At 44.2% G+C, this 27,393-nt stretch overlaps 1 protein-coding gene across 16 annotated transcripts in view; it reads left to right on the plus strand.

Annotated features, from left to right (window-relative positions):
* LOC127008297 (catenin delta-2-like) overlaps nucleotides 1-27,393 on the plus strand; it is a 135,980-nt gene that overhangs the window by 63,760 nt on the left and 44,827 nt on the right. For 6 of the 16 annotated variants that reach the window (XM_050880119.1, XM_050880123.1, XM_050880124.1 and 3 more), the window contains exons 4-7: nucleotides 11,317-11,358; nucleotides 14,221-14,407; nucleotides 15,348-15,510; nucleotides 17,073-17,336. In XM_050880119.1, the coding sequence (XP_050736076.1) occupies nucleotides 11,317-11,358; nucleotides 14,221-14,407; nucleotides 15,348-15,510; nucleotides 17,073-17,336 (656 nt within the window). Of the gene's footprint in view, nucleotides 1-5,059; nucleotides 5,110-11,316; nucleotides 11,359-14,220; nucleotides 14,408-15,347; nucleotides 15,511-17,072; nucleotides 17,337-27,393 lie in introns of all 16 variants that reach the window. The other 10 variants (XM_050880121.1, XM_050880127.1, XM_050880133.1 and 7 more) reach the window with 4 other exon arrangements.

The raw sequence follows: 27,393 nt of genomic DNA on the forward strand, positions 1-27,393 counted from the left end.
ATCAGTCCCTCCCCTTTCCTTCCCTCTCTCCCTTTCCCCTTCCCTTCCCTCTCTCCCTTTCCCCTTCCCCTTCCCTCTCTCCCATTCCCCTTCCCTTTCCTTCTCGCCTTTCCCTTTCTCCTTTCCATCAATCCCTCCCCTTCCTTTCCTTAACACCCTTCCTTCTCATCCCCATTCCTTAAATTCTCTCCCTTCCCTTCCCCTTTCCCTGCCTTCCTTCCTCTTCCCCTTCTTTTTCCCATCCTCACCCTCACCCCTTCCCTGCCTCCCTTCCCCTCCCCTCTTCCTTTCTCCCTTCCTTTTCCCCTCATCCCTTCCTTCCATCTTTTCATTCCCTCTCCCTTTCACATCCTCCTTCCTCCTTCCTTCCCCTTCCTTCCCTGCCTCCTCCTCCTCCTCTTCCTTTCTCCCTTCCTTTTCCCCTCATCCCTTCCTTCCATCTTTTCATTCCCTCTCCCTTTCACATCCTCCCCCTTCCCCTTCCCCTCCTTTCCCCTTCTCTCACCCCTTCCCTGCCACCCATTTTTGACTAGGCTATTTGCACGAGTAGGCCCATCAGCCACCGCCCAGTATTTTTCACCTGCGCCGCGCCCCCAAGGCTCTAGGCTCGGCAAGTTACATACCCCCACATCAGACTTATTTTTCTCTCACATTTATTTTTCTTTCTTTTAATAATTCTTCAACTGTGTATTATTCCCCCTTCCTTCTCCTTCCCTCCCTCTCCTTTCCCATCAGTCCCTCCCCCTCTCACCTGCCTTCCCATCCCCTTCCTTCCCTGTCCCCTTCTTTTACTTCTCTCCCTCACCTTCCTTCAAATCCCCTTCCTATCCTTCCCTCCCTCTTTCTCTCCTTCCTTCCCATCCCCTTCCTTCCCTTTCCCCTTCCTATCCTTCCTTCCCTCTTTCTCACCTTCCTTCCCATCCCCTTCCTTCCTTCCCCTTCCCCTATCTATCCTTCCTTCAAATCCCCTTCCTATCCTTCCCATCCCCTTCCTTCCCTTTCCCCTTCCTATCCTTCCTTCCCTCTTTCTCACCTTCCTTCCCATCCCCTTCCTTCCCTTTCCCCTATCTATCCTTCCTTCCCTCTCCCTTCCCCTTCGTATCCTTCCCCTTCCTGTCCTTCCCTCTCCCTTCCCCTTCCTGTCCTTCCCTCTCCCTTCTCCTTCATATCCTTCCCCTTCCCCCTTCCCACCAGTCCTCCCATCCCCTTCCTTCCCCTTCCTATCCTTCCGTCCCTCTCCCTTCCCCATCATATCCTCCCCCTTCCCCCTCCCTTCCAGTCCCTCCTCACCTTCCTTTCCCATTCCCTTCCTCTTCCTATCCTACCCCTTCCCCTTCCCCTCACCCCTTCCCTGCCTCTACCCTCCTTCACCCTACCATGACTTCTGGGCATCTTCTTTTTTTTCTTCCCTTTTTGATCATCCATCTTTGCATAATTTGGTAGATTTGATGTTATTCCTTTTTTTTATTTGTGTTTTTTTTCTTGTTTTTCTCAAGTTTTAATTCCTCATTTGACTTCTATCATCTCTATATTTTTTCTTTATTTCTCTATCATCTTTTTTTCTCCTCATATGTTTTTGGTATGCTGTTTTTTTCCTGTTTTTTTCCCCCTTTTTTCCCCACTTTCCTCATTTGACGTCTTCGTTTCTATATATTTTCTTTGTTTTTCTATCTTTTTTTCCTCCTAATATGTTTCTGGTATTCTGTCTTTTCTTTGTATCTATTTTCCCCATATGAAATCTTCCATCTCTATAGTTTTTCTTTATTTTCCTATCTTTATTTTTCCTCCTGATATGTTTTTTTGTATTTGTCTTTTATTTTTATCTATTTTCCTCATTTGACATCTTTCATCTCTTTAGTTTTCTTTATTTTCCTATCTTTATTTTTCCTCCTGATATGTTTTTTGGTATTCTGTCTTTTCTTTGTATCTATTTTCCTCATTTGACATCTTTCATCTGTATATTTTTCCTTATTTCCCTATCATTTATTTTCCCTCCTGATACATTTTCCGAAGTCTCCCTTCTCTCTCTTTCCCCCTGACATTTCAACTCCATGACTCAATGACGTGCAAGCCGCCTCGAGTCTAGTCTAGTGTCAGCTTTTGCCTCCCTTTGCATGTTACGTTGATGATTAGCAGTGTTGTCGTAGTTGAGGCGACAAATGCATGTCTCAGCGCTGTGTATGAGTGTGTGTGTGTGTGTGTGTGTGTGTGTACAAGTGTATGTGTGTATATGAGTGTATGTGCGTGTGTGAGTGTGTGAGTGTTGTCTCATACTCTCAACCATTTCCAGGCTCACACTCACACTCAATAAGGCTTTCATACTAGAGACTATGTTAGTATTTCCCATTGGTGATTTTATGTCCCAGCGCTGTGTATGAGTGTGTGTGTGTGTCGGGAAAAGTTAAGACCCATATTCTCCGACATTTCCAGAGCTTTCACACACACATTCGATAAGGCTTTAATACTAGATGTTGTGTTAGTTGGTAGTATTTCCATGGGTGGGTAGTTTTATGAGCCTGGTGGTAGTTTGACAAGGCTCCTTCTGCACCATGAACGTCAAAACCACTCATGGGAACCCGGCTGATCGCTTTTGTGGCCTTTGAAAATTGATGTTATGAGTGTCGAAAGCATCTGAGAATATCGGCTCGAGAGTGCGTGAGAGAGTGTGGGTATGAATGAGTGTGAGTATAATAAGAACATAAGTGCCTGAGGGTGAATGTGAATGAGTGTGTACGTCTGAGTGTGAGTGAGTGAGTGTGGTAGGATTATGAGTGTGAGAATTCCAGCCTGAGTGTGAATGTGAGTGAGTGAGTGTGTGAGTGTTAACCTGAGTGTGAGTAAGTGTGGGTGTTAGCCTGAGTGTGAGTGAGTGAGTGTGTGTTTGTTAGCCTGAGTGTGTGTTAGTGTGAGTGAGTGTGTGAGTGTTAACCTGAGAGTGAGTAAGTGTGTGTGTTAGTGTGAATGAGTGAGTGAGTGAATGAGTGTGTGTTTGTTAGCCTGAGTGTGAGTGAGTGTGTTTGTTAGCATGAGTGTAAGTGACTGAGTGAGTGTTAGCCTGAGTGTGAGTGACTGAGAGTGTGTGCAAGTTAGTGTGTCGTAGGGACCTGAGCGTCATTCTAGTGTGCTGTTCTGTGGCTTGAGTAAGTAAGTACCTGCCTTGCCTAATTAGAAAAGAGATAGTGAGAGTTAAACGTACCTGAGCCCCTCTCTGATAGCACGCCAGGTGAGCGGGTAGGTGTTAGATAGGGGGTATATCAGAGGCATGCTGGGGCTGGATTTTTATTTATTTATTTATTTATTTTTACATCAAAGGAGACGGCTCAAGAAAAAAACGCTACTCGCCGCTCCCATAATAGACAGAAGTAAAGAGTAACCAAAAGAGAGGTCAATTTTGGGTGGAGAGGTGTGTTGACATGATGGGAAGAGGACGGGAGGGTTGGGCGTGGGAAAGGAAGATGGGTAACATGACTGGTATGGGTGAAGGGAAGGGATGGATAGGTAGAGGAAGATGAGGAATTTGAAGGGCATGAAGGGGACAGGTTGAGGGAATGGAGGAAGGACAGGAAAAGAAGGGGAATGAGAGGGGGGTGAAGGGGCAGGTGAAAGTGAATGAGAGGGGCAGGAAGGAGTAGAGGATGATGGGGTATGTGAATATGTGAAGGGGGACAGGCAAACACAAGGAAAGGGGTAGATAAATGGAGGTGATGGGAAGGGGAAGGAGAAGAGGAAGGGAGGTGATGGGAAGGGGAAGAAGAGAAAGGAAGGTGATAGGAAGGGGAAGGAGAAGGGAGGTGATGGGAAGGGGAAGAAGAGGAAGGAAGGTGATGGGAAGGGGAAGAAGAGAAAGGAAGGTGATGGGAAGGGGAAGGAGGAGGGGAAGGGAGGTGATGGAAAGGAAAAGGAGAAGAGAAAGGGAGATGATGGGAAGGGGAAGGAGAAAGGAAAGGGTGGTGATGGGAAGGGGAAGAAGAGGAAGGGAGGTGATGGGAAGGGGAATGGAGGTGATGGGAAGGGGAATGGAGGTGATGGGAAGGGGAATGGAGGTGATGGGAAGGGGAATGGAGGTGATGGGAAGGGGAATGGAGGTGATGGGAAGGGGAATGGAGGTGATGGGAAGGGGAATGGAGGTGATGGGAAGGGGAATGGAGGTGATGGGAAGGGGAATGGAGGTGAGGGGAAGGGGAATGGAGATGATGGGAAGGGGAATGGAGATGATGGGAAGGGAGGAAGGAGGAGGGGAAGGGAGAGAGAGGCAGACAAGAACACATCCAAAGAGACAGATCGCTAGAGGTAAACATAGACAAAAAAATACAGGTGAAATGTTCTTAGATGTTCATAAAGGCAAACAAATAAATCACAGGTATAAACAAAAGGTAATACTGGAAATTAACATATAAACAGGTAGATTTGAAATTAGTATAAACAGTCCAGCAGGGAAGTTCAGCGTGAGAAGTGGAGGTCAAATCAAAGTCCGTTGACCTACCTAAAAAAAAAAAAAAAAAAGAAAAAGAAAGAAAACAACGAGAAAAAAAAAAACGTATACAGCCACGATTTTTTATTTTTTTTTTATTTTATTTTTATTTTTTTTAATCTATCGAACCCAAGATTTGCAAAGTGTTTCTCATAATGGAATCCAACATGTGTCTTTCTGCTTCTGCCTCGATATATTGCTTTCCTATGTGTGTGTGTGTGTGTGTGTGTGTGTGTGTGTGTGTGTGAAGTTCTGTGTATCTTCCATGTCATGTCTAAAAACTCAATTATCATCACATGTAAGTATATAAATGGTATGTCTAAATATGATTAATTCTCACGCTATGTCCATCTATGTCTGTATTTCTGTGGTATGTATTAATGTGTATATTGAAGTCTTGTTTTTCATTTTCTATAATCATTTTTTCTCTCTTCCTTGTGTAAATATTGTTGTGTGTACGTGTGTAGTTGTTTTCCAGCGTGTATACACATGTGCGTCAAGGGTATGTGTGTGCGTGTGTGTGTTCTCTCTCCCGTGTGTTCCGTGTCTTCCGTGTGAGTAATTGTTGGTATTTCTGTGTCTCAACAGTTGAAGGTTTGATGGTCAGCGTTCGGGAGAGAAAATATCGCAGTCAGAAGGTAACTTTTGATCTTCCTCCTCCTTCTCTTGTCCCTCCTTCCTCCCCTTCTTCAGGTGTGTTGTGCCCCCCTCACAGTGTGTTGCTCTGCCCGTGACTCATCCACTCACCCACCCACCCGCCCGCCCACTCACGAAGCTTACATGCACCCACTGGTCTTCTCTGTCTCACCCGTCTCTTCATCCGCCTGGTCCACTTCCATCCCCCATCCCTCTCTCTCTTTCTCTGTCTCTCTCTTTTTCTGGTTATCCCTTTCTCCTCCTTCGTCGCTTGTTATCCCTTCTACCCCTTCTTCTTCTTATTCCTGTTTTCTCTTCTCCCTTCTCCTCTCCTTCTCCTCTCATTTTCCTGCCTTCTCTTCTCCCCTTCCCTTCCTCTTCTCTTCCTTCTCTTCTCCTCTTCCTCTCCTCTTCCTCTAGTCTAATTTAGCTAAGTTTCCCCTGTCTCTCTTTCTCTGTCTCTCTCTCTCTGCCTCTTTTTCTGGTTATCTCTTTCTCCCCTTTCTCCTCCTTCATCTCTGGTTATCCCTTCTACTCTTTCTCCATTATCTCTTCTCCCATTACCCTGTTTTCTCTTCTCCTTTCTCCTCTCTGGTCACCTCTCTTCTCATTTTCCCTCTCCCCTTCCCTTCCTCTTCTCTTTCCCCTCTCTCGCTGGTTCCCGCTTCTCCCATTTTCCCGTTTCCCCTTCTTCCCTTCCCTTCCTGTTATTTCCTCTGTCGCTGGTTAACTCTCCTCCCTTCCCTTCCTCTTCTCCCCTTCCCTTCCTGTATTCCCACCCTCCCTCTCTTTGTTCCTTCCCTTCCTTCCTTCTCTCTCTCTCTCCTTGCTTTTCTTCTTCCTCTTCTTCCCATTCCTTCCCTTCCCTCTCCTCCCATTCTTCTGTTTTCTCCTCTTTCCTTCCTCTCCTTCCTTTATTCCCCTTCCTCTTCTCCCCAGTCCTTCCCTCCCCACTCCAGCAACCACTGGCACCCACCCTTTTGTTATGAACCGCAAAGCACTGGTCTGTCACCGCTCCACACCCCTCCACCTCCACTCCCTCGCTCCACCCTCCCCAGCAATCCACCAGCACAGTACTTATATATCTCCTCCCCTCTCCCCGACTTCTGGCTTCTCCCCTCTTTCTCCCCATCTTATTATGTGGGTTATGGCTCCCCTCCCCTTTGCATCCCCAGTTTCCCCAAGTTTCCCAAGCAGTGTGTCAGTTTGTTGGTTTCATATTTCCTCCCCAACTCCAAATACTGGCTTCTCCCCTTTCTCCCCATCTCCTTATGTGGGTTATTTTTCTCCCTCCCCATGCATCCCCAGTTTTCCCCAAGTTTCCCAAGCAATGTGTCAGTTTGTTGGTTTTATATTTCCTCCCCAACCCCAAATACTAGCTTCTCCCCAATCCCCTTTCCCCGATCTCTTATTTGGGTTATGGTTCTCCCTCCCCTGCATCCCCATTTCCCCAGTTCAGAGGTGTGGTTGACCCCTCCCCCTCTCCCCCTGGTACGGGTCACTCAGGTGTTCTTCCCTCCCTGCCCCACCTCCCTCCCCTTGTGTTGTGTTGCGCTGTGTTGACCCTAACGTTCGCTGAGGCTTGTGTTCCGCCCGCCCGCAGGTTTCATCTCCTTCACGACTGAGACACTTCTTTCTGATTCCCTAATGTTGCACCGTCCTGTGGTTGTGGTTTATCTCCTCTTTTTTGTGTTCGCACCGAGACCTGACCAATGGCTTAAGCATAACGCTGTGTTTTAGAGGAGCGAGTGACTTCAGACGTGTTTTTCTTGCGCCTTTTGCATTGCAGGATAGATTGGGGTAGGTGACGAAGGGTGTGATACTGGTGAACTAAAATGACAGTGTACTAATGCATGGTTAACACTCGGTCTGTCACTGAGAATTTGGGAGAGTGACGTGTTTTGACGAGCAAATAACACGTCTTTTTTGCCTTTTGCATTGCGGAATAGGTTGGAACAGGTAACGAAGGGTGTGATACTGGTGGACTAATATGACGGTGTACTTAAGCATGGTTAATACTCGGTCTATCACTAAGAATTCGGGAGAGTGATGATTCTTGATGGTTTACGAGTATTTCCACTTTAGTATATTGGCGACAGTGAGAGGCTTTTGAGAGGCTTTTCATACTGTGCCAATAGAAAGGACTCATTGGCACAGAGCTTAAGGGAATGGTGTGACTGAGAGGCTTTTCATACTGTGCCAATAGAAAAGACTTATTGGCGCAGAGCTTAAGGGAATGGTGTGACTGTGAGAGCCTTTTCATACTGTGCCAATAGAAAAGACTCATTGGTGCAGAGCTTAAGGGAATGGTGTGATGGGAGAGGTTGTTCTTGCTGTGCCAATACGCAAGACTCATTGGCAGAGAGCTTAAGGGAAAGGTGTGATGGGAGAGGCTGTTCTTGCCCTGCCAATACAAAACACTCATTGGCACAGAGCTTAAGGGCAAGATGTGACTGGACAACACACCAAACTAGGCTTCTAATATGGTTGAGGAAAGGACGGACGGCTTGATGGAATGAGGTTAACAAGTTGGTTCGGATTGGTTTGTGTTCTTGCGTATCCTAGCATGCTCCCTTGCACCGTGGTAGAAAGTGCACAACCCCGGGAAACTCAACCAGACAGTGTTCCGCATGGTGTCAGGAAGTGTTGCTGGTTCTCTGGCTCCCAATAACGTCAACTCGGGGCAAGAAACTGCTGGCCGTCACTCTTGATAAAAATGTTCTTGTGTGTGTTGCACGTATTCGCTCTAAAAATATCCTTTGTCAGATGTATTTACTGATGTTTAAAACCACCTCTCATAGTCTGCCCGCACCATAACGGGCTGGGGGTGATCATCGGTGGAACGTAAAGAAAGAAGGAAAGAGAAAAAAAGTGATATTTTGTGGATTAATTAGTTTTCTAGCTCCGAGGGTACACTTACATGAGTTTTCCGTCAACACAACGAGATCCGCAACACTTCCTGGTACCATGGTGTCTTGTAGTGGTTGGACAGGGAGAACTTACTGACCTATCCTTGACCTCCTCCTCCTCCTCCTCCTCCTCCTGGGGTAGTGGTAAATGCGCTTCCTTGGTTGGCATCCCTTATACCATTGACTCCTGGGCATGCATGGAAAGATTTGGTGTGGGCATAATCTTAGTGGTAACCTTAGTGCCCTCAGAATTAAGGTGATGATATAATGTAAGTGTGTGTGTGTGTGTGTGTGTGTGTGTGTGTGTGATTCTTAATAGAGTGAAGGATTGATGAATGAGGCGGCTGAACGTCACGGAAGAAGTGGCTGTGGACCGGCAACAGTGGAGGAGGCTCGTATCCCGTCCAACCCCACCATAGGGAATCAATGGACATTAAACGATGATGATGATGATGATGATGATGATGATGTTGAATATGATAATGTATAAGAAATGTCATATTTTTATTTATTTATTTATTTTTTTACAGAATAGTTGATGAATGTATATATATGTGTATGTTGATTATGGTTGGTTATATGATTGTTTTGTTATTAATATTTGAGATTAGTAAAGAAATAAAGTATACATGTTTCTTCAGGTAACGTAAGAATGATATTGGTGTAGTAAAATGTTATGTTTCCAGTTTTATTAATGATTTTTATTTGTTTACTTCATTTATTTACTTATTTTTGTTAGTAGGTTTTAATGCAGATATTGCTAACCTCTTCTTTCCAGGTGTTATTATTTATGTTATTATTTTATTATTTTTCCTTATTCTATTTTATTTTATTTTATTTATTTTATTTTTATTTATTTTGTAGGTGTCAATGGTGCTAACGACCTTTTTTTCCCAGGTGTTATTCTTAATTTTCTTATTATTCTCATTATTTTATTTATTCATTATTATTATTATTTTCTCATTATTATTCTTTTTCTTATTATTTTATTTTATTTTTCATTATTTTTTGTGGGTGTCGATTCTGCTAACGACCTTTTTTTTCCAGGTGCAATTTTTTTATTTTATTATTATTCTCATTATTTTATTTATTCATTATTATTATTATTATTATTTTCTTTCCTAGGTGTCATTAGCAGCTAACGACCTCTTCTTCCCAGGTGCTATTTTTTATTTTCTTATTATTCTCATTATTTTATTTATTCATTATTATTATTATCATTTTCTTTCCTAGGTGTCATTAGCAGCTAACGACCGCTTCCTCCCCTCAGCAGACAAGCAGCAGAGGCCCACAGGTTAATTAGCAGTGCCTTGCGTAGCCTCGTTCGCCGTGACACTGTCCGGCGAAACTCATTAAAATTAACCGTTTGCTATTTCAGAACAAAATCAGTATATGTGTAGGAAAGTAATGTGAGGGAAAGTTGTGTGGTAATGTTTCTTGCTGGATATATTAATGCCAAGCCCTTTGATCCTCCTTAACATTTGATATGCATGCGTTTAAATGGCGTTAGGTGATTAACTGTGTGATGGAATGACTTACGCTTTTGAATGCCTGAAAATGTGTGATGAAATGATTGAACTCTTTGAACCTTCTGAGTGCTTTTTTTTTCTTCTTTTTTTTAGTAATGAATATAAATGTGATGAATGACTCCACACTTTCGAATGTCTGGAAATTGTGTGACTGATTGAATAACTTGACTCATCGAACCTCCGAGCATTTATTTTATTTATTAGTATTTTCATTTTTACAGTTATGCGTTTAAATGGCAGTAGGTGATTAACTGTGTGATGGAATGACTTACGCTTTTGAATGCCTGAAAATGTGTGATGAAATGATTGGACTCTGAACATCTTGAGTGCTGAGTTTTAATTTATTTATTTTTTAATTTTTTATAGTAATGAATATAAATGGCGATAGATGATTTTAACTGCAATGAAATGACTCAACGCTCTTTGAACCTCTAAAATTGTGTGATTGAATGACTGAACTTTTTTTATCTTCTGAGTGTTGTTGTTTTATTTATTTTTGTTTTTTATTTTTTATAGTAATGAATCTAATTGGCAATAGATGATTTTAACTGCGATGAAATGACTTAATGCTCTTTGAACCTCTAAAATTGTGTGATTGAAAGACCAAACTTTTTTTATCTTCTGAGTGTTGAGTTTTTTTTATTTATTTTTGTTTTTTATTTTTTATAGTAATGAATATAAATGGCGATAGGTGATTTTAACTGCGATGAAATGACTTAATGCTCTTTGAACCTCTAAAATTGTGTGATTGAAAGACTGAACCCTTTGAACCTTCTGAGTGTTGAGTTTTTTATTTATTTATTTTTATTTTTTTGTAGTAATGAATATAAATACGATGGAATGAATGAACACTTTTGAATGTCTGAAACTGTGTGACTGATTGAATAACTAGACACTTTGAACGTCCGAGCATTTATTTACATTTATCATTATTTTTATTTTTTATAGCAATCACTTTAATCGGCAATAGACAATAACTGTGTTGAAATGACTAGCGCTTTTGAATGTATGAAACTTTGCGACTGATCAAATAGCTAGACACTTTGGGCCTCTAAGTGTACATTCTTTATTTAATTTTCTTTACATTATTTACAGTAAAGGAGGGAGCTCATTGGCAGAGTAAAGAATGAACATAAAAACTCTCAATGTCTTCACTAGATTATAATTTACAACATAAACTAAAATCCTAAAATCAGTAATAACTCTTAACTAACCAATTCCCAGTAACACACACACCAACCCATCTGATCACTAATACCAACACTCAAAAGAACCTAAAATCAGTAAAACCTTAACTAACCAATCCCTCGGAACACAAATAATAACACACTTAGTCACTAATACCAACACTAACAAGACTAACTAGCCATCATTGGAGAGTTATGTGTCTCGTATACAAGTGTGTGTAGATAGACCAGTTGTTATTCTCTTTGACTAAAAGACTAAGCGAATTCATGTATAGATATCACGCATTGTTCTGCCTCGGACTAACCCCGCTGGACGTTACCTTCTCCTCCTTCTCTGTTATGCTCTAAGCTTCAAAGAATTCATATATATAGACATACGTGTTGTTCAGCCTCGGACTAACCCCACTGGATGTTACCTTCTCCTCCTCCTCTGTTATGCTCTTGGCTTTAAAGAATTCATATATTTAAACATACATATTGTTCAGCCTCGGACTAACCCCACCTGATGTCGCCTCTCTCTCCTCCTCTGCCGCCACCTGTGTCTGTCCGAGCCCCACTAACCCACTCTCTCCCTCCCACGCCAGAATCTTAGACAAGGAGCGAATAGCAAAGAACAAGTCTAATGTGTAAGTGCTGACTCGGTTCTTGGTGTTGTTCATGCACTGTACTGCCGGCATGCATAGACTCTTGCACCTACTTCCTCTGTGTCTTTCTGGAGGCATGGATAGGCGTTAATGAAGTAGACCTAGTTAGTTATCTTGTATTTTGGTGGTTGGTTTATATACTTTCCACGACCCTTGTTCATTTATTTTCCAGGGCTCAGGTTTATATATGCGTATTTTCAAGCACGTCTTTAGTTTGTTGTGTAAGCCTATTTTGGGTTATTTTCTCAATGGTGGTTATGTAGTTTTGTAATTTACAGCATCCTGGAATCCTGTTTTGTTTTGTTATTTCATCTTTTGGAAATTAAACTGCAAGAGAAATGTTTTGAAAAGGTCATTGATAGTTAGTACTTGGCTCCCTTTGAAAGTAGTGGGTGTGGTACTATTTTTTGTATTAATTACTTTACTTGGTTCTCAATAGTGACAAGAAAGTGTTTGGATAATTTTCTGAGAGTCATATTAATGTTGGCAAGACTGAGGTTCCTTGATCAATACTCGCTCTTCTTTCGACACTGGCAACTTTATCATTTTATATTTTATTTTTCTCGGTTGCGATAAGAAAGCCTGGGGCGGTATTCTCAGACGCTTCCACCTCTGACATCAACTATTCCCAAAGGTCAGAAAGGAGATCAATCGAGCCTTTCACAATCACGGCATAGAATAAGGGTTGACCCGGTAGCAGCAGGGATGATGTTTCTTAATGGTCCCTCTAAGCAAGAAAAATGAGAAAAAAATCATCACTCACACAAACCATTTCATAATATATATCAAAGCATTTGTGATCAGTTTATGTATCATCTATTTTGGGGGTTTATATCATGGCACAAATTTGGCCTGTTGCTGCTACACGGTAAAGCCACAAATTTGTCCCGTTGCTGCTACACGGTAAAGCCACAAATTTGTCCCGTTGCTGCCTCACGGTAAAGCCACAAATTTGTCCCGTTGCTGCTACACGGTAAAGCCACAAATTTGTCCCGTCACTGCTACATGGTAAAGTCACAAATTTGTCCCGTCACTGCTACATGGTAAAGCCACAAATTTGTCCCGTCACTGCTACACGGTAGTCACAAATTTGTCCCGTCACTGCTACATGGTAAAGTCACAAATTTGTCCCGTCACTGCTACATGGTAAAGTCACAAATTTGTCCCGTCACTGCTACATGGTAAAGCCACAAATTTGTCCCGTCACTGCTACACGGTAGTCACAAATTTGTCCCGTCACTGCTACATGGTAAAGTCACAAATTTGTCCCGTCGCTGCTACTGGGTTAAACTACCACCAGGGCCATTAAACTACGCCTGGAAATGACCAAAACTCCTATGAAAAGCATGTCAAATATGTATGCTGGGGTGCTGAAAGGTTTGAGAATATGGCTCCTGTTCAGTACAATTTTAGTTTATGCTTCTTTTTTTACAAGTGTCCAGAGTGACGTAGACCGCATGCATTGTTTTCAGGATCGCCGACGGCTTTCCTTGGTTTGTCAGCTTGCCTTCCACTCCCTCCTCTTTAATCCGCATAATGCCGAGTGTGCTGTGGAGTGGTGCTGTAATCCCCCTCCAGCCGTCCAGACACCGTTGCCAGATTATCGTACTCAGAGCCTCGTATTTACCGGTTTCTGAGCCATAGCTATTGCCAAAAAACACCAATAATTAACCATTTTAACGATAACTATATATGAAAGCAATTATTGGGGTCGAGGAGGCAGTTTTTGGGTCGGAAATCGGCACACATGGGAGGCTGAGTACGACAATCTGGCAACGTTGCGTCCAGACCTCTGTTGTGTACACTGTATTTTAATGGAATGATGTTGAGGATGACAGTAATAATAACAACAGTAAAGATCACATTATATTAATAGTATGGTAGTTTGTGAAGCTTTGGGAGTTTCAGAAAGTGCAAATGAATCTACTTAAGTGTTGTTAGTTAGTTGTTTGTACATACCATAACCATTCCTGTCTCTAATACACACACTAACTAACAAAATAACAAAAATAAAGCAGCCAATTTCTTATATTAAACTCCGACGCAATAGGACTACCAGCACCTCCAACAACAACAACAACAACAACAGTGATGATGACAACACTTCTAACCTAACCTAACCTAACGCAGTACAGTTCATAATTAACAACAAAACTAACAACCAAAATAAACGGCTGACTTCTGGTACATTAATTTTTGGCACAACAGGGTAACCAGAACCACATCAACAACGATACCTCTAACCTAACCTAACCTAACGCTGTACAATTCATAACTAACAACAAAACCAAAATAAATGGCTGACTTCTACATTAATTTTTGGCACAACAGGATAACCAGCACCACATCACCAACAACAACAATACCTCTAACCTAACCTAACCTAACGCAGTACAATTCATAACTAACAACAAAACTAACAACCAAAATAAACGGCTGACTTCTGGTATATTAATTTTTGGCACAACAGGGTAACCAGAACCACATCAACAACAACAATACCTCTAACCTAACCTAACCTAACGCAGTACAATTCATAACTAACAACAAAACTAACAACAAAATAAACAGCTGACTTCTACATTAATTTTTGGCACAACAGGGTAACCAGAACCACATCAACAACAACAATACCTCTAACCTAACCTAACCAAACGCAGTACAATTCATAACTAACAACCAAAATAAACGGCTGACTTCTGGTACATTAATTTTTGGCACAACAGGGTAACCAGAACCACACCACCACCACCACCAACAATGGCAACAACAACAACAACAACCGCACCCTAACCTAACCTAACCTAACCTAACCACCAACTGACTTTCCCGCACATGTTCCAGGGGCCAGCCGGAGGTGACCACCACCACCACCACCTACAGTGTGGATTACGGCCCCCACACCACCAACGGCCACCCCCACCCCCAAGGCTCCCCCGACAACACCTCCTCGCGCCAGTCCCTCTCCTCGGCAGGGGGGGAGAGCACCCAGCTGGTCTCTCGCAAGCAGACCCAACACACCACACAGCAGGTACTTCAAGGAGAGACTGGAAGGGAAGGGAATGGTAGGGGAGGGAAGGAAAGGGATTTGGAAGGAAGGGAAGGAGAGCAAAGGGAAAGGATGGGATGAGAACTGAGGAGAAGGGAAGGGAAGGAAAGGGGAGGGAAGGGAAGGGAAAGGGAAGGAAAGGAAAGGAATGGAATGGAATGGAAAGGGAAGAAAAGGAAAGGGATAAGTAGAGAAGGGAAGGAATGGGAAAGGAAAGGAAAAGAAAGGAAAGGGATAAGTAGAGAAGGGAAGGGAAGGGTAAGGAAGGAATGGGAAAGGAAAGGAAAGGAATGGAAGGGAAGTGAAGGGAAAGGGAAACAAAAAGAAGGGAAAATGACAGAAGGGAAAGGAAGGGAAGGGGTGGAAGGGACTGGAGGCTGCAAATGATTAGGGATTGCAGGTCTTAGAGGGGGAAAGATTAGAAGGTTATTGAGGATGGGTGATGGGGAGAAAGGGGATTGTAGAGGATGTAGGAGACAGGATAGGGAGATTAAAAGCTACATGTGATAAAAGTGAGAGAGAGAGAGAGAGAGAGAGAGAGAGAGAGAGAGAGAGTAGATATATTAGCAATCAGTGTAAGAGAGAGAGGATTAGTTTAAAAGCCTCGCAGGAAAAGGGATTAAATACAGACACATAACGCACACACACACACACACACACACACACACACATGTATTTTTCATCACATTCATAAGTCTTTGCATCATTCACTTGTATTTCTTAACACCCTCTCTTAATTCTCTCTCTCTCTCTCTCTCTCTCTCTCTCTCTCTCTCTCTCTCGCTCTCGCTCTTCCTCTTCCTCTCTCACACACCTTCACCTCACTCCACCACACCTTTCAACTCCACATCCTTATATCACCTCCACATACACTATCTCATCACCACCACTACCTCCGCCTCACCTCCGCCTCTTCCCGCAGATCACCACCACCACCAAGGTCATCAAGGAGGTTCACCACATAGGGCCTAACGGGGAGGTACTTGACACCCATCCGCTGGGCGAGTACCCGTATGCCCAAGCCCCCGCCCCGCCCGGCTATGCCATGGATTCCTACAGGCCTCACTCCCCCTCTAGTGAAGCTGGTAAGTGGGAGGGACGGGTATGAGCATTTCTTAAGCTTAGTCTCATAGTCTCAGATGTTCTCAGCTCTTCTGGATCATGAAGTGAGCACAGGTCCTTTTACCCAGTAGCTGTGGGGATCATGTTTCTTAAAGGTCCCTCTTCGCGAAAACATCGAGAAAAAATCATCACTTACGTAGACCATTTCATAGTATATATCAACGCATTTGTGATCCCAAATGAACACCACTGAGTGCCAGGATTCGAACCCAGGCCTTCTGACTAGAATTCCGGGCAGTGTTCATTTGGGATGTTTTTCACTGTGTTATTACAGTTTCTCTGATGCATTTGTGATCAGTTTATGCATCATCTATTTTGGGGGGTTTATTTCATGGCAAAAATTTGGTCCGTCGCTGGTACATGGTAAAGCCACAAATTTGGCCCGTCACTGCTACCGGGTTAAAGAATCATAATCTTAGGAGTAAAATATAGCAAAATGAACCTCTATGAAAGCCTTATCAAATGTGGGTGTATAAGCCCCAAAATGTTATATATATTATGGGGCCTTTGCTACAGTTTGGCTGGCTGTTAGGTTGATCGGCAGAGGATTAGGTTGCCAGTATATGGTGGTGATGAGCTGTCTTTATGAGGTTGAATGGCTGAAGAGAGAGGGAGAAAAGGACAGCTTGCATTGGTATTCATCTACTTTGTTTTTTTTGTATATATAGGGTTATACTGATAAGGTAGATGCTAGCTCTGAAGGACACTTGGCTGGTGGGTGTAATTTACGAGGTGTTTCTTATCACGGTGTTCGTATTGCCGAGTTAAAAGTACAGTAGGTGGTGGGTTAATATTGTGTCTGTATGATGTAGGCTCGGAAAAGTTGGTAGGGAGAAGGGGTGAGTGATTTTTTTAATATTTATTTGGTTATCTGTTAAGTTAGAATCATCCCTCGTTTGTCGCCTGTTCACAAGGAAAGGTTCAATGTCTCAAGCAGGAGGAGGTGAGATAAGTGGGTGAGAGACAGGAAATTGGTGGTAGAAGGTGTGTGTGTGTGTGTGTGTTTTGTGTCATTATTTGGAAGTGTTTTATTGTTCTCTGGTAATAACTCTCTCCTCCCTTCCTTCTCTTCTCTTCCCGTCCCCTCTCACTTCTTCCCCACCCTTCCTTTCCCTTCCCTTCCCTTCCCTCCTGTCATTTTCCCTTCCCTTCCCTTCCCTTTTCTCCCCTTCCCTTGTTTTCTCTTCCCTAACCTACTCTTCCCATCCCTCCCTATCCATTCTTTCTCATACTCTTCCATCCCTTCTCGTCCCTTCTTCTCCCTCTTGCCCCAACCCTTTCCCTTCCCTTCCCTAACCTACCCTTCCCATCCCTTCCTTTCCCTTCCCTTCCATTCTTTCTCATGCCCTTCCATCCCTTCTCCCTCTCGCCTCAACCCTTTCCCTTCCCTTCCCATGTTTTCTTTTCCCTCCCATCCCCTATTGTCCCCTCTCGCCCCTCCACTTCCCTTCCCTTTCCCTCCTATCCACTCTCCCCCCATCCCACCCCTTCTTGTCCCGTCCCGCCCCTCTCTCCCCACCCCCAGGATCCCGGAGTCGCTACGAAGGCTACCCCCCGACCTCCACCGCGGGGTACGACTATGACCCTTACTCCCGGGGGCCGCGGGGGGACTACCCGTACGACCAAGTGGGTTACCCGCCCCCCCAGACCCAGCCCGGCTACAGTGGTCACTTTCGAGGCGACGGAGCAGGTAACTACGTGGATCCTGGCTACTTACAGCGCCCCCCCACCCCACCTTCGCCTAGTGAGCGCTCCGAGTCCCCCCCTCCGCACCGCACCATGCACAGAGGTACGCCCCCCCACCCTTGCTGCCCCCCTCGCCCCCCTCGCCTCCTCACTCCGCACCTCTCGCTCTCCTCAGTCTCCTTGTTAATGTTTCTGTCTGGAGGTCTTGCACTCAGTCTGGAAACGGCATGTTGATTTTTTTTTCTTCACGTGTCGAGTTTTGTTTAGCGATAGGTTGGAAATTTGTTTGTTAGGTTGTGGTTGAGGGATAAGCTGTTCTAGTGGTGCTGTGGAGTTTTTTTGTTCAGGAATTATCTGTAAGGTTTATTTGAGCTGTTACTAAAGGGATGAGTGGCTTGAAGGAGAGGAAGTAAGAGACAGCTTGAAATTAAAGTATGTATTCTTGTTTGCTTTTAGGGTTTTGTATGGTTACGATAGTTATCTGATTGCTTGCCATTCTCCTTTCTTGTTTGTTTGGTTTAAAGTAAAGACTCGTTCACTCTAATACATTACATGAAGATCCTAAGTTTCATAAGAACAAAATTTATAATCTTGGCTTTTGAATTTTTAAGTTATTAGCATCAGTTTTACAATTTTTCACTCTACTCAAAGCTTCCACATCTCTCACTTTTAAGCAGAATTATTGACAATGATACGAGTAATAATAATAATAATAGTTTGCCGTGTAATGTTCAGTCTCTCCTTTGTGAAGTTTGACGGTAGTTCCTTGGTGGTTGTCTTAAGAGGCTATCGGTAATTATCTTTTTTTGTTTATGGCAATGACTGTGAGCTAGGGAGAAGGTTCCTTTGGTGGTCATTAAGTCGAAAAAATTCTCATTCCTAAAGTTAACATTTAATGATTTCCTTCTTTCTTTTGCGCTATCTCAGTTGTACCTTGTGTAAAAATCTGTACCTTGAACCATTGAGAGGTGATGGCATATATTCCTGGATATCGTCAGGGTGTGATGTTCCTTCCACAGTGGCGTAGTGTGATGTGTGGTAAAGTATGGTGTTGTAGTGTGGCGTATAGTTGTCTTGATGGTGGTGGTGGTGATGGTGGTGGTGCCATGGTATTAGGAAATGTAATTGGAACTATGAGACAATGAATTTCAGGGAGTTAGTTTTGGTTGGCTTTGATTTACCATATTTTTCATCATCTGTCCAAGAGGTGTTTCAGTGGCAGATAGGTAGTTTGAGGGTATGGTGGTGTGTTGCCTGTATGGTTAACTCAGAGCACCATAATCAGAACAGTCTACAGGTTGGTGGTGTTGGCTAGGGATGGTCTCTCTTTTGTCCTGTGTGATGCTATGGTATGATATGGTGCAGTGGCCCTAAAGTCAAATCTGAGCACCATATTTCATTTTGTATGGTGATGTTGGGATGGTATTGTTGTGTTGGAGATGGTTAGTGTCATGGTGTGCTGTGTTAGGTTAGGTGCGCTACCGGTAAAATTAATAAGGATTTAAAGCGCCACATTTCCCTTTGTTATGGTCCAGCGCCGTCTGTCTCAGTAATGTTGGTGGTGATGGTGGTATTTCAGTCATTGTTCAGAGGTGGTGGTGATGGAGATGGTTGGTGTCATGGTGTGCTGTGTTAGGTTAGGTTAGGTGCGCTATCGGTAAAATTAATAAGGATTTAAAGCGCCACATTTCCCTTTGTTATGGTCCAGCGCTGTCTGTCTCAGTAATGTTGGCGATGATGGTGGTATTTCAGAGTCATTGTTCAGAGGTGGTGGTAATGGAGATGGTGTTGGGATGTATTGTGTTAGTCTCTGGTGTGTTATGATGAATTTGGAGTACCGAATCTCTCCGTATGATCCAGAACTGTCTTAGCGTTGGTGTCAGAGGTGGTGGTGGTCACCGTTGCCAGATTGTCGTACTCAGAGCATAGTGTTTACTGGTTTCTGACGCCTAACTATTGCCGAGAAACATCAGGAATTAACTATTTTAACGATAATCATAACTGAATCTCATTGGGGTCCACGAGACAGTTTTTGGGTCGGAAGTCGGTAAATAGAAGAGGCTGAGTAAGACAATCTGGCAACTCTGGTGGTGGTGGAGGCATTGTCAAGGCATCAAGGAACGTGCACTGTCCAAGGCACTCTCTGGCACCATGTACTCGCTTCCGTGAATGTTGCACTCACTCTGAATGCAGCAGCACTTTGACGCGAGCACCGGCGGGGACAGTGCTGGCTCTTAACAGGTTTCCATTCTCGGTGTACAGCCCCCAGGCTTTCCTAACTGCCCTCTAACTGACACTCTGAGGCCTCCCCCTTGCTCCGCCCCGCCCTCAGGTGAGTCTCTCTCTCTCACTGCCTCTCAGCCTGTACTAGACTCCCTCTGCCCTCCTGCCCTTTTGTGGTCCACGTGAGTACCCCAACCATTGTTACCTTACTTCTAATGCTTAAGTTACGGCACAGGAAGGAATAGAAAGGAGTGGCGTACAGCAGAAACGTCTATGCCTCAATTTTCCTGATGTATTTTAGTCTCGAATGCTAATCTTGATGCTAGATTTACGGCACAGGAAGGAATAGAAAGGAGTGGCGTACAGCAGAAACGTGTATGCCTCAATTTTCCTGATGTATTTTAGTCTCGAATGCTAATCTTAATGCTAGATTTACGGCACAGGAAGGAATAGAAAGGCGTGGCATACTTCAAGAGCGTGTATGCCCCCAGTGATGTTTTATGTATTCTAATCTCAAATGGTAAACTAAATAGAGTTATGGAAGGGATGAGGGGCAAGGATCATGGGAGTGGCGTACAGCAGGAACATGTTTGCCCAGCGATGTTTATATATTTTAATCTTCAATGCCAATACTAGAGTTATGGAAGGAACAGAAGGGCATAGGTGTGGCATATGTCAGGAACAAGTATGCCCCAATGGTCTTAATGTATTTTAATCTCAATGCTAATCAGAATACTAAGCGTTATGGAGAGTTATGGGAGGGAGTTATGGAAGGGGTTATGGCTCACATCAGGAACACTTGTATGCCCCAGTGATGTTTAAGCTAAGCTACACACTACTAGAATTATGGAAGGAATAGAAGGGCATGAGCAGGGCATACGTCAGGAACACTTGTATGCCCCAGTGATGTTTAAGCTAAGCTACGCACTACTAGAGCTTTGAAAGGAATAGAAGGGCATGGGCAGGGTATACATCAGGAACACTTGTATGCCCCAGTGATGTTTATGCTAAGCAACACACTACTAGAGCTTTGAAAGGAATAGAAGGGCATGGGCAGGGCATACATCAGGAACACTTGTATGCCCCAGTGATGTTTAAGCTAAGCAACACACTACTAGAATTGTGGAAGGAACAGAAGGGCATGGGCAGGGCATACATCAGGAACACTTGTATGCCCCAGTGATGTTTATGCTAAGCAACACACTACTAGAATTGTGGAAGGAATAGAAGGGCATGAGCAGGGCATACATCAGGAACACTTGTATGCCCCAGTGATGTTTATGCTAAGCTACACACTACTAGAATTGTGGAAGGAATAGAAGGGCATGGGAGGGGCATACATCAGGAACACTTGTATGCCCCAGTGATGTTTATGCTAAGCTACACACTACTAGAATTGTGGAAGGAATAGAAGGGCATGAGCAGGGCATACATCAGGAACACTTGTATGCCCCAGTGATGTTTAAGCTAAGCTACACACTACTAGAATTGTGGAAGGAATAGAAGGGCATGAGCAGGGCATACATCAGGAACACTTGTATGCCCCAGTGATGTTTATGCTAAGCTACACACTACTAGAATTGTGGAAGGAATAGAAGGGCATGAGCAGGGCATACATCAGGAACACTTGTATGCCCCAGTGATGTTTAAGCTAAGCTACACACTACTAGAATTGTGGAAGGAATAGAAGGGCATGAGCAGGGCATACATCAGGAACACTTGTATGCCCCAGTGATGTTTATGCTAAGCTACACACTACTAGAATTGTGGAAGGAATAGAAGGGCATGGGCAGGGCATACATCAGGAACACTTGTATGCCCCAGTGATGTTTATGCTAAGCTACACACTACTAGAATTATGGAAGGAATAGAAGGGCATGAGCAGGGCATACATCAGGAACACTTGTATGCCCCAGTGATGTTTATGCTAAGCAACACACTACTAGAATTGTGGAAGGAATAGAAGGGCATGAGCAGGGCATACGTCAGGAACACTTGTATGCCCCAGTGATGTTTATGCTAAGCTACACACTACTAGAATTATGGAAGGAATAGAAGGGCATGAGCAGGGCATACGTCAGGAACACTTGTATGCCCCAGTCATGTTTAAGCAACACACTACTAGACTTGTGGAAGGAACAGAAGGGCATGGGCAGGGCATACATCAGGAACACTTGTATGCCCCAGTGATGTTTAAGCTAAGCTACGCACTACTAGAGCTTTGAAAGGAATAGAAGGGCATGGGCAGGGCATACATCAGGAACACTTGTATGCCCCAGTGATGTTTATGCTAAGCTACACACTACTAGAATTGTGGAAGGAATAGAAGGGCATGAGCAGGGCATACATCAGGAACACTTGTATGCCCCAGTGATGTTTAAGCTAAGCTACACACTACTAGAATTATGGAAGGAATAGAAGGGCATGAGCAGGGCATACGTCAGGAACACTTGTATGCCCCAGTGATGTTTATGCTAAGCTACACACTAATAGAATTGTGGAAGGAATAGAAGGGCATGGGCGGGGCATACATCAGAAACACTTGTATGCCCCCAGCGCTATTCACGTATTTTAATCTCATCTTGTTATTGATCATTACTGCAGGTTGCGTATAAACTTAAAATATATAGAATGACTGCTTTCCATGATCTCTTGCAATGGTATTCTTATGGCAAATGCATATCTGACTTTGTATCTTTTCCATAATGTATTTTTTTGTGTATCAGCATTTAAGTCGACCCTTGTGCATCCTAAAATTCGCGGTCCATAAACAGTAAGGTGTGTCAGTACAGGTGTGTCGGGCAAGGAGGGAGTTTTCGGAGCCTGTCTGGTATACTTGCGCTCCCCCCTTTTTTTTCTTTTTTTTCTCTTTTAACGATGGTGTTTTGTAGAAGTGGAAGGGTTGGTGGGTGTGGGTTGGTGGGTGTGGTGAATGGATGGGTGAATACAATCGTCCCTCAAATAGTACGGTTTCCAAATAGTACGGTTTCCAAATAGTTCGGTTTCCAAATAGTACGGTTTCCAAATAGTTCGGTTTCCAAATAGCACGGTTTCCAAATAGTTCGGTTTCCAAATAGTACGGTTTCCAAATAGTTCGGTTTCCAAATAGTTCGGTTTCCAAATTGTTCGGTTTCCAAATAGTACGGTTTCTAATAGCTCAGTTTCGGTTCTATATGGATTGTCACGGAAGATCTTTCAGGATTTTTAAATTTCCTGCTTATTGGGATATTTAAAAATCCTTAAAAATCATCTTTGAAAATCCACATAAAACCAAAACCCAACTATTGGAAACCGTACTATTTGAGGGATGACTGTATTTGCTTCTGGTACTTGCGATCTTTTTTTTTTTTTCTCTTTTTAAATCATAGTGTTTTATAGAAGTGGAAGGGTTGTGGGTGGGTGTGGGCGAGGGTGTGGGTGTGGTGAATGGGTGAGTGTATATTTGCTTCTGGTACTTGTGATCTCCTTTTTTTTCTCTTTTTAAATCAGTGTTTTATAGAAGTGGAAGGGTTGTGTGTGGGGTGTGGGTGTGGGTTGGTGGGCGAGGGTGTGGGTGTAGTGAATGGGTGAGTGTATATTTGCTTCTGGTACTTGCGATCTCCTTTTTTTTCTCTTTTTAAATCAGTGTTATATAGGAGTGGAAGGGTTGTGTGGGAGGGTGTGGGTGTAGGTTGGTGGGTGGGTGAATGGGTGGATGGGTAGGTAAATGAGTGTGGGTGTGGCTGTGGGTGAGTCTGAATATGGGTGTGGGTGTAGGTGGGTGGGTGTATTTACCTTGTAGTTTTTTATTAGTAGTAGTAGTAGTAGTAGTAGTAGTAGTAGTAGTAGTAGTATTTTTTTATTTATTTATTTTTTTTTTTTTTACTGCTAAGGAAACAGCTCAAAGGCAACAAAAAAGAAGATGTAAAAAAAAGCCCGCTAATCGCCACTCCCAGTATGGATTAAGAAACTACACATTGCATTTTCATATCCTATTTTTATCTTGTATATCGTCGTAAACATTAAGCTTTCAACTCCCTCCCTCCCTCCCTCCCTCCCTCCTCCCTTCCCTACCACACCATCTATTCACATACATGACCGCATCTTTCCGAGGAAGGTGACGGCAGCAAAACATTAAGGCGTATATATATAATTATGGATAGAATCAGGTCCTCTTATCTGGCTGCCTGCGTCCCTCTGAGTTGTGGCAGCCGGTCAGGTGCGAGGGGATGAACATATTTACCTAGTCGCCTTAAGATAGAGTCCGTGCGATTCTGTGCCGTGGCTAAAAAGTGCCGCCCGTAATCCCTGAGAGTGAGTGAGTTGGTGTGGCAGTATTGTTTAGGATAAGGTGAGTTATTACATTGTTTGGGTCGGAGTAGAAATGCAGTATGAGTAGACGGGTTTTCTTTCACCTCCTCATCTTTATTTCGATCCGCTCCCTCATTTCATATTTAATCAATCACTTTTTTTTTTTTATGCCTTTCTAGTTTTTTTTTTGCACTTGTTTTCTTATTTCTTTCTATTCTCTCACCTTTTTTTCCTTCCCATCTCCTCTCCTTTCCCTTCCTTCTTTCCTCCACCTGTCACATTTCCTATCCCCATTCCTGCCTTTCTCTCCATCTCTCTTCCTTCTCTTCTCTCCTTCTCTCTTCCTTCTCTCCTTCTCTCTTCCTTCCTCCTTATTTCTTCCTTCTCTTCTCTCCTTCTCTCTTCCTTCCTCCTTATTTCTTCCTTCTCTCCTTCTCTCTTCCTTCCCCTTCATTCTGGTCTTCTCCCATGTCTCCCTTCTCTCCTTCCTTCTCCCTCTTCCTTCAACATTCCTCTTCCCACCTCCTCTATTCATTCTTTTCTCTCTCTCTCTCTCTCATCTACCCTCGTTTAGCTTCTTTCACCTTGTAAGTATATTTTTAGAGAGAGAGAGAGAGAGAGAGAGAGAGAGAGAGAGAGAGAGAGAAACACAGGCAGGGGAGCTCTGAACACACACACACACACACACACACACACACACACACACACGTTTTTGCTGTACTATTTATGGCAGAAGTATTTTTTATGATGCTGAGAGAGAGAGAGAGAGAGAGAGAGAGAGAGAGAGAGAGAGAGAGAGAGAGAGAGAGAGACCGCCACCACCACCACCACCACCACTACCACTACTACTACTACTACTACTACTACTACTACTACTACTACTACTACTGGCAAAATCACATCATTAGGGAAATATGGCGAGTTATTTTGGGGTGGTGACAGGCTCCCCATTTTCTTTTTGCCCATATTCCCATTTTCTTTAAGAGGCTGAGAAGGAGAATGGGAAGGGAAGGAGAAGGGAAGGAAAGAGAAGAGAAGAGAAGAGAAGAGAAGGGATGGGAAGGGAAGGGAAGGGAAAGGAAAGAGGAGGGAAGGGGAAGGGAAGGAAAAAGAAGGGAAGGGGGAGGAGAATGAAAGGGAAGGGAAGGAAAGGGAAGGGAAGGAGAATAAAGGAAAGGAAAGGAAAAGAAGGGAAGGGAAGGGATGGGAAGAGAAGGGAAAGGAAGGGAAGGAAAGGAAAAGGAAGGAAAGGAAAGAAAAGGAAGGGAAGGGAAGGAAAGGTAAATTAGGTTAGGTAAGAGAGAGAGAGAGAGAGAGAGAGAGAGAGAGAGAGAGAGAGAGAGAGAGAGAGAGAGAGAGAGAGTACTAAAAGTAGGTGTTGTCATAAAGTAAGCAAGAGGTTTTATTCTTTCTTTTTCTTTTTTTCTTTCCATTAATTAAAAAAAAGATGCAAGAGAGATTCCTTAATTCTGTCAGGGGGTCAAAATGGAGAACAGGAAAACAACAACAACAACAACAACAACAACTACTACCACTACTACTACTACTACTACTACTACTACTACTACTACTACTACTACCTAACCTCATTTCCCTTCCCTACCTTACCTCCTGCCTTCCCTTCCCTTCCCTCCCCTTCCCTTCCCTTCCCTTCCTTTCTCCTTCCCTTCCTTTTCTTTCTCCTCTTTCCCTTCCTTTCTCCTTCCCCTTCTCCTTCCCTTTCATTTCTCCTTCCTTTCCTTTCCCTTCCCTTCCTCTTCCTTTCCCCTTCCCCTTCCCTTCCCTTCCCTTCCCTCCACCTCCTCCTCCTATTCCACCTCCTCCACCTCCTCCTCTTCCTACTACTACTACTACTACTACTCCATCAACAACAACAACAACAACATCATCAACAACAACAAAACAAACACAAACACAAACACAACAAGGACAGACAAACAACAAGAGGGGCATAAAACAAGTCCCCCAAAAGGGTCAATGCCAGACAGTAAACAAACAAATGAATGCCGCTGGGCCTGACAAGTACATCAACGGGCAAGGTCTTGGCACTCCCCACCCCTCCCCCCTCAACCCCCTCACCCCCTCCCTACCCCCAATCCCCTTACATCCCCTTCCCCCTTGTCTTCCCCAGCATCCCTTTCCCTTATTCCCCCTCCTCTCCCCCTGTATCCCCTCCTCTCCCCCTGTATCCCCTTCCTCCACTTCCCCTCCCTAGGCCCATCCCGATTCCCCGTGCATCCCCTTCCCCCAATACCCTTCCTCTCCCCCAGCATCCCCTTCTTCCTCCCCCTCCATCCCCTTCCCCCCATCCCCTTCTCCAGCATCCCCTTCCCCACCTTCCTCCCCTTCCCCAACCTTCTCCCCATTTCCCCCTTGCTAGCCTCTCCTCCCTTAGATAATACCCATCCTCCCTCCCCTTTCTCCCTTTCCTCCCCATCCTCCTTCCCCCTTTCCCACCATCGCCCCTTCTTTACCCCCATCTCCTTCCCTTATTAACCCCTCAATTTCCTCCCTTTCCCCAACCTCCCCTTCCTTATCCTCCCTTTCTCTACCCTTTCTCTATCCTCATCCCCCTATCTTCCTTTCTCCCATTCCTCCTATCCTTCCTCTCCCCCTTCCATATCCCCATTTCCATTCTCCCCATCCTTCTTCTTCCCTCACTACTCATCCTCTTCCCTATCCTCTAACATTCCTCAATCCCCCATCTACACCTCTGTTTTTTTCCTCCCCTCTCTCCAACCCCCACCATCATCACCCCCTCTCCTCTTCCCTCCCCCCTTTCTTCCTCCCCCATTCCTTTGGCTTATCCTCCCTCCATCTGGTATGCTGTTTCCTCCCCTTTTTTATGTACTTGTTTTGGTTTCATTTTTCTCCCCTCCTGCTGGGGTGAAGAGAGGGGGGGAGCATAGTTTGAGGTGGGGAGGAGGAGGGGGAGAGGGGAATACTTGGGGAGGAAGAGAAGGGAATAGTTGAGGAAGAGAGGAATAGGGAGGAAGGGGAGAGAGAGATAGTGGGGAGGAAAAGAAAGGAATAGATAGGGAGAGAGAGAAGGGAATAGATGGGGAGGAAAAGAGAAAAATGGTTGGGGAGAGAGAAAAGAGAGGAATAGGTGGGGAGGAGAGAGGGTAAGAATTGGGGAGGATATGTAGATGAAGGGGAGAGAAAGAAGGAAAAATAATTGAGGAAGAGAGAGGAATAGGTGGGGAGGAAAAGAGGGGGAGATAAATGGTTGGGGAGAATAAATAGAAGGAGGGGAGAGAAAGAAGTAAAAATAATTGAGAAAGAGAGAGAAATGGAGAAGAGAGAGAGAAATGGGGAGGGAAAGAGAGAGATAAATGGTTGGGGAGAATAAGTAGAAGTAGGGGAGAGAAAGAAGGGATGGGGAGATAATGCAAGAAGTACTACATTTTTAAGGGGGCAGGGGGAAGACAGGGGTGATAAGGTGGGGAACTGACGTATAGAAAGGGGGGTGGGGAGATGGGGTGAAGGGGAGGGTGGGGAGGGGGGAATGATGTGACAGGTGTAGGGGAGAAGAGGGGGGGTGAGGAGATGAGGTGTGGTAGGGGTGATGGGGAGGGGAGGGGGAGGGGGGAATGATGTGACAGGTGTGCAGTGGGGGGAGAGAGAGAGAGAGAGAGAGAGAGAGA

The sequence above is a fragment of the Eriocheir sinensis genome, chromosome 37 (assembly GCF_024679095.1).
Source record: "Eriocheir sinensis breed Jianghai 21 chromosome 37, ASM2467909v1, whole genome shotgun sequence".
Classification (NCBI taxonomy): domain Eukaryota; kingdom Metazoa; phylum Arthropoda; class Malacostraca; order Decapoda; family Varunidae; genus Eriocheir; species Eriocheir sinensis.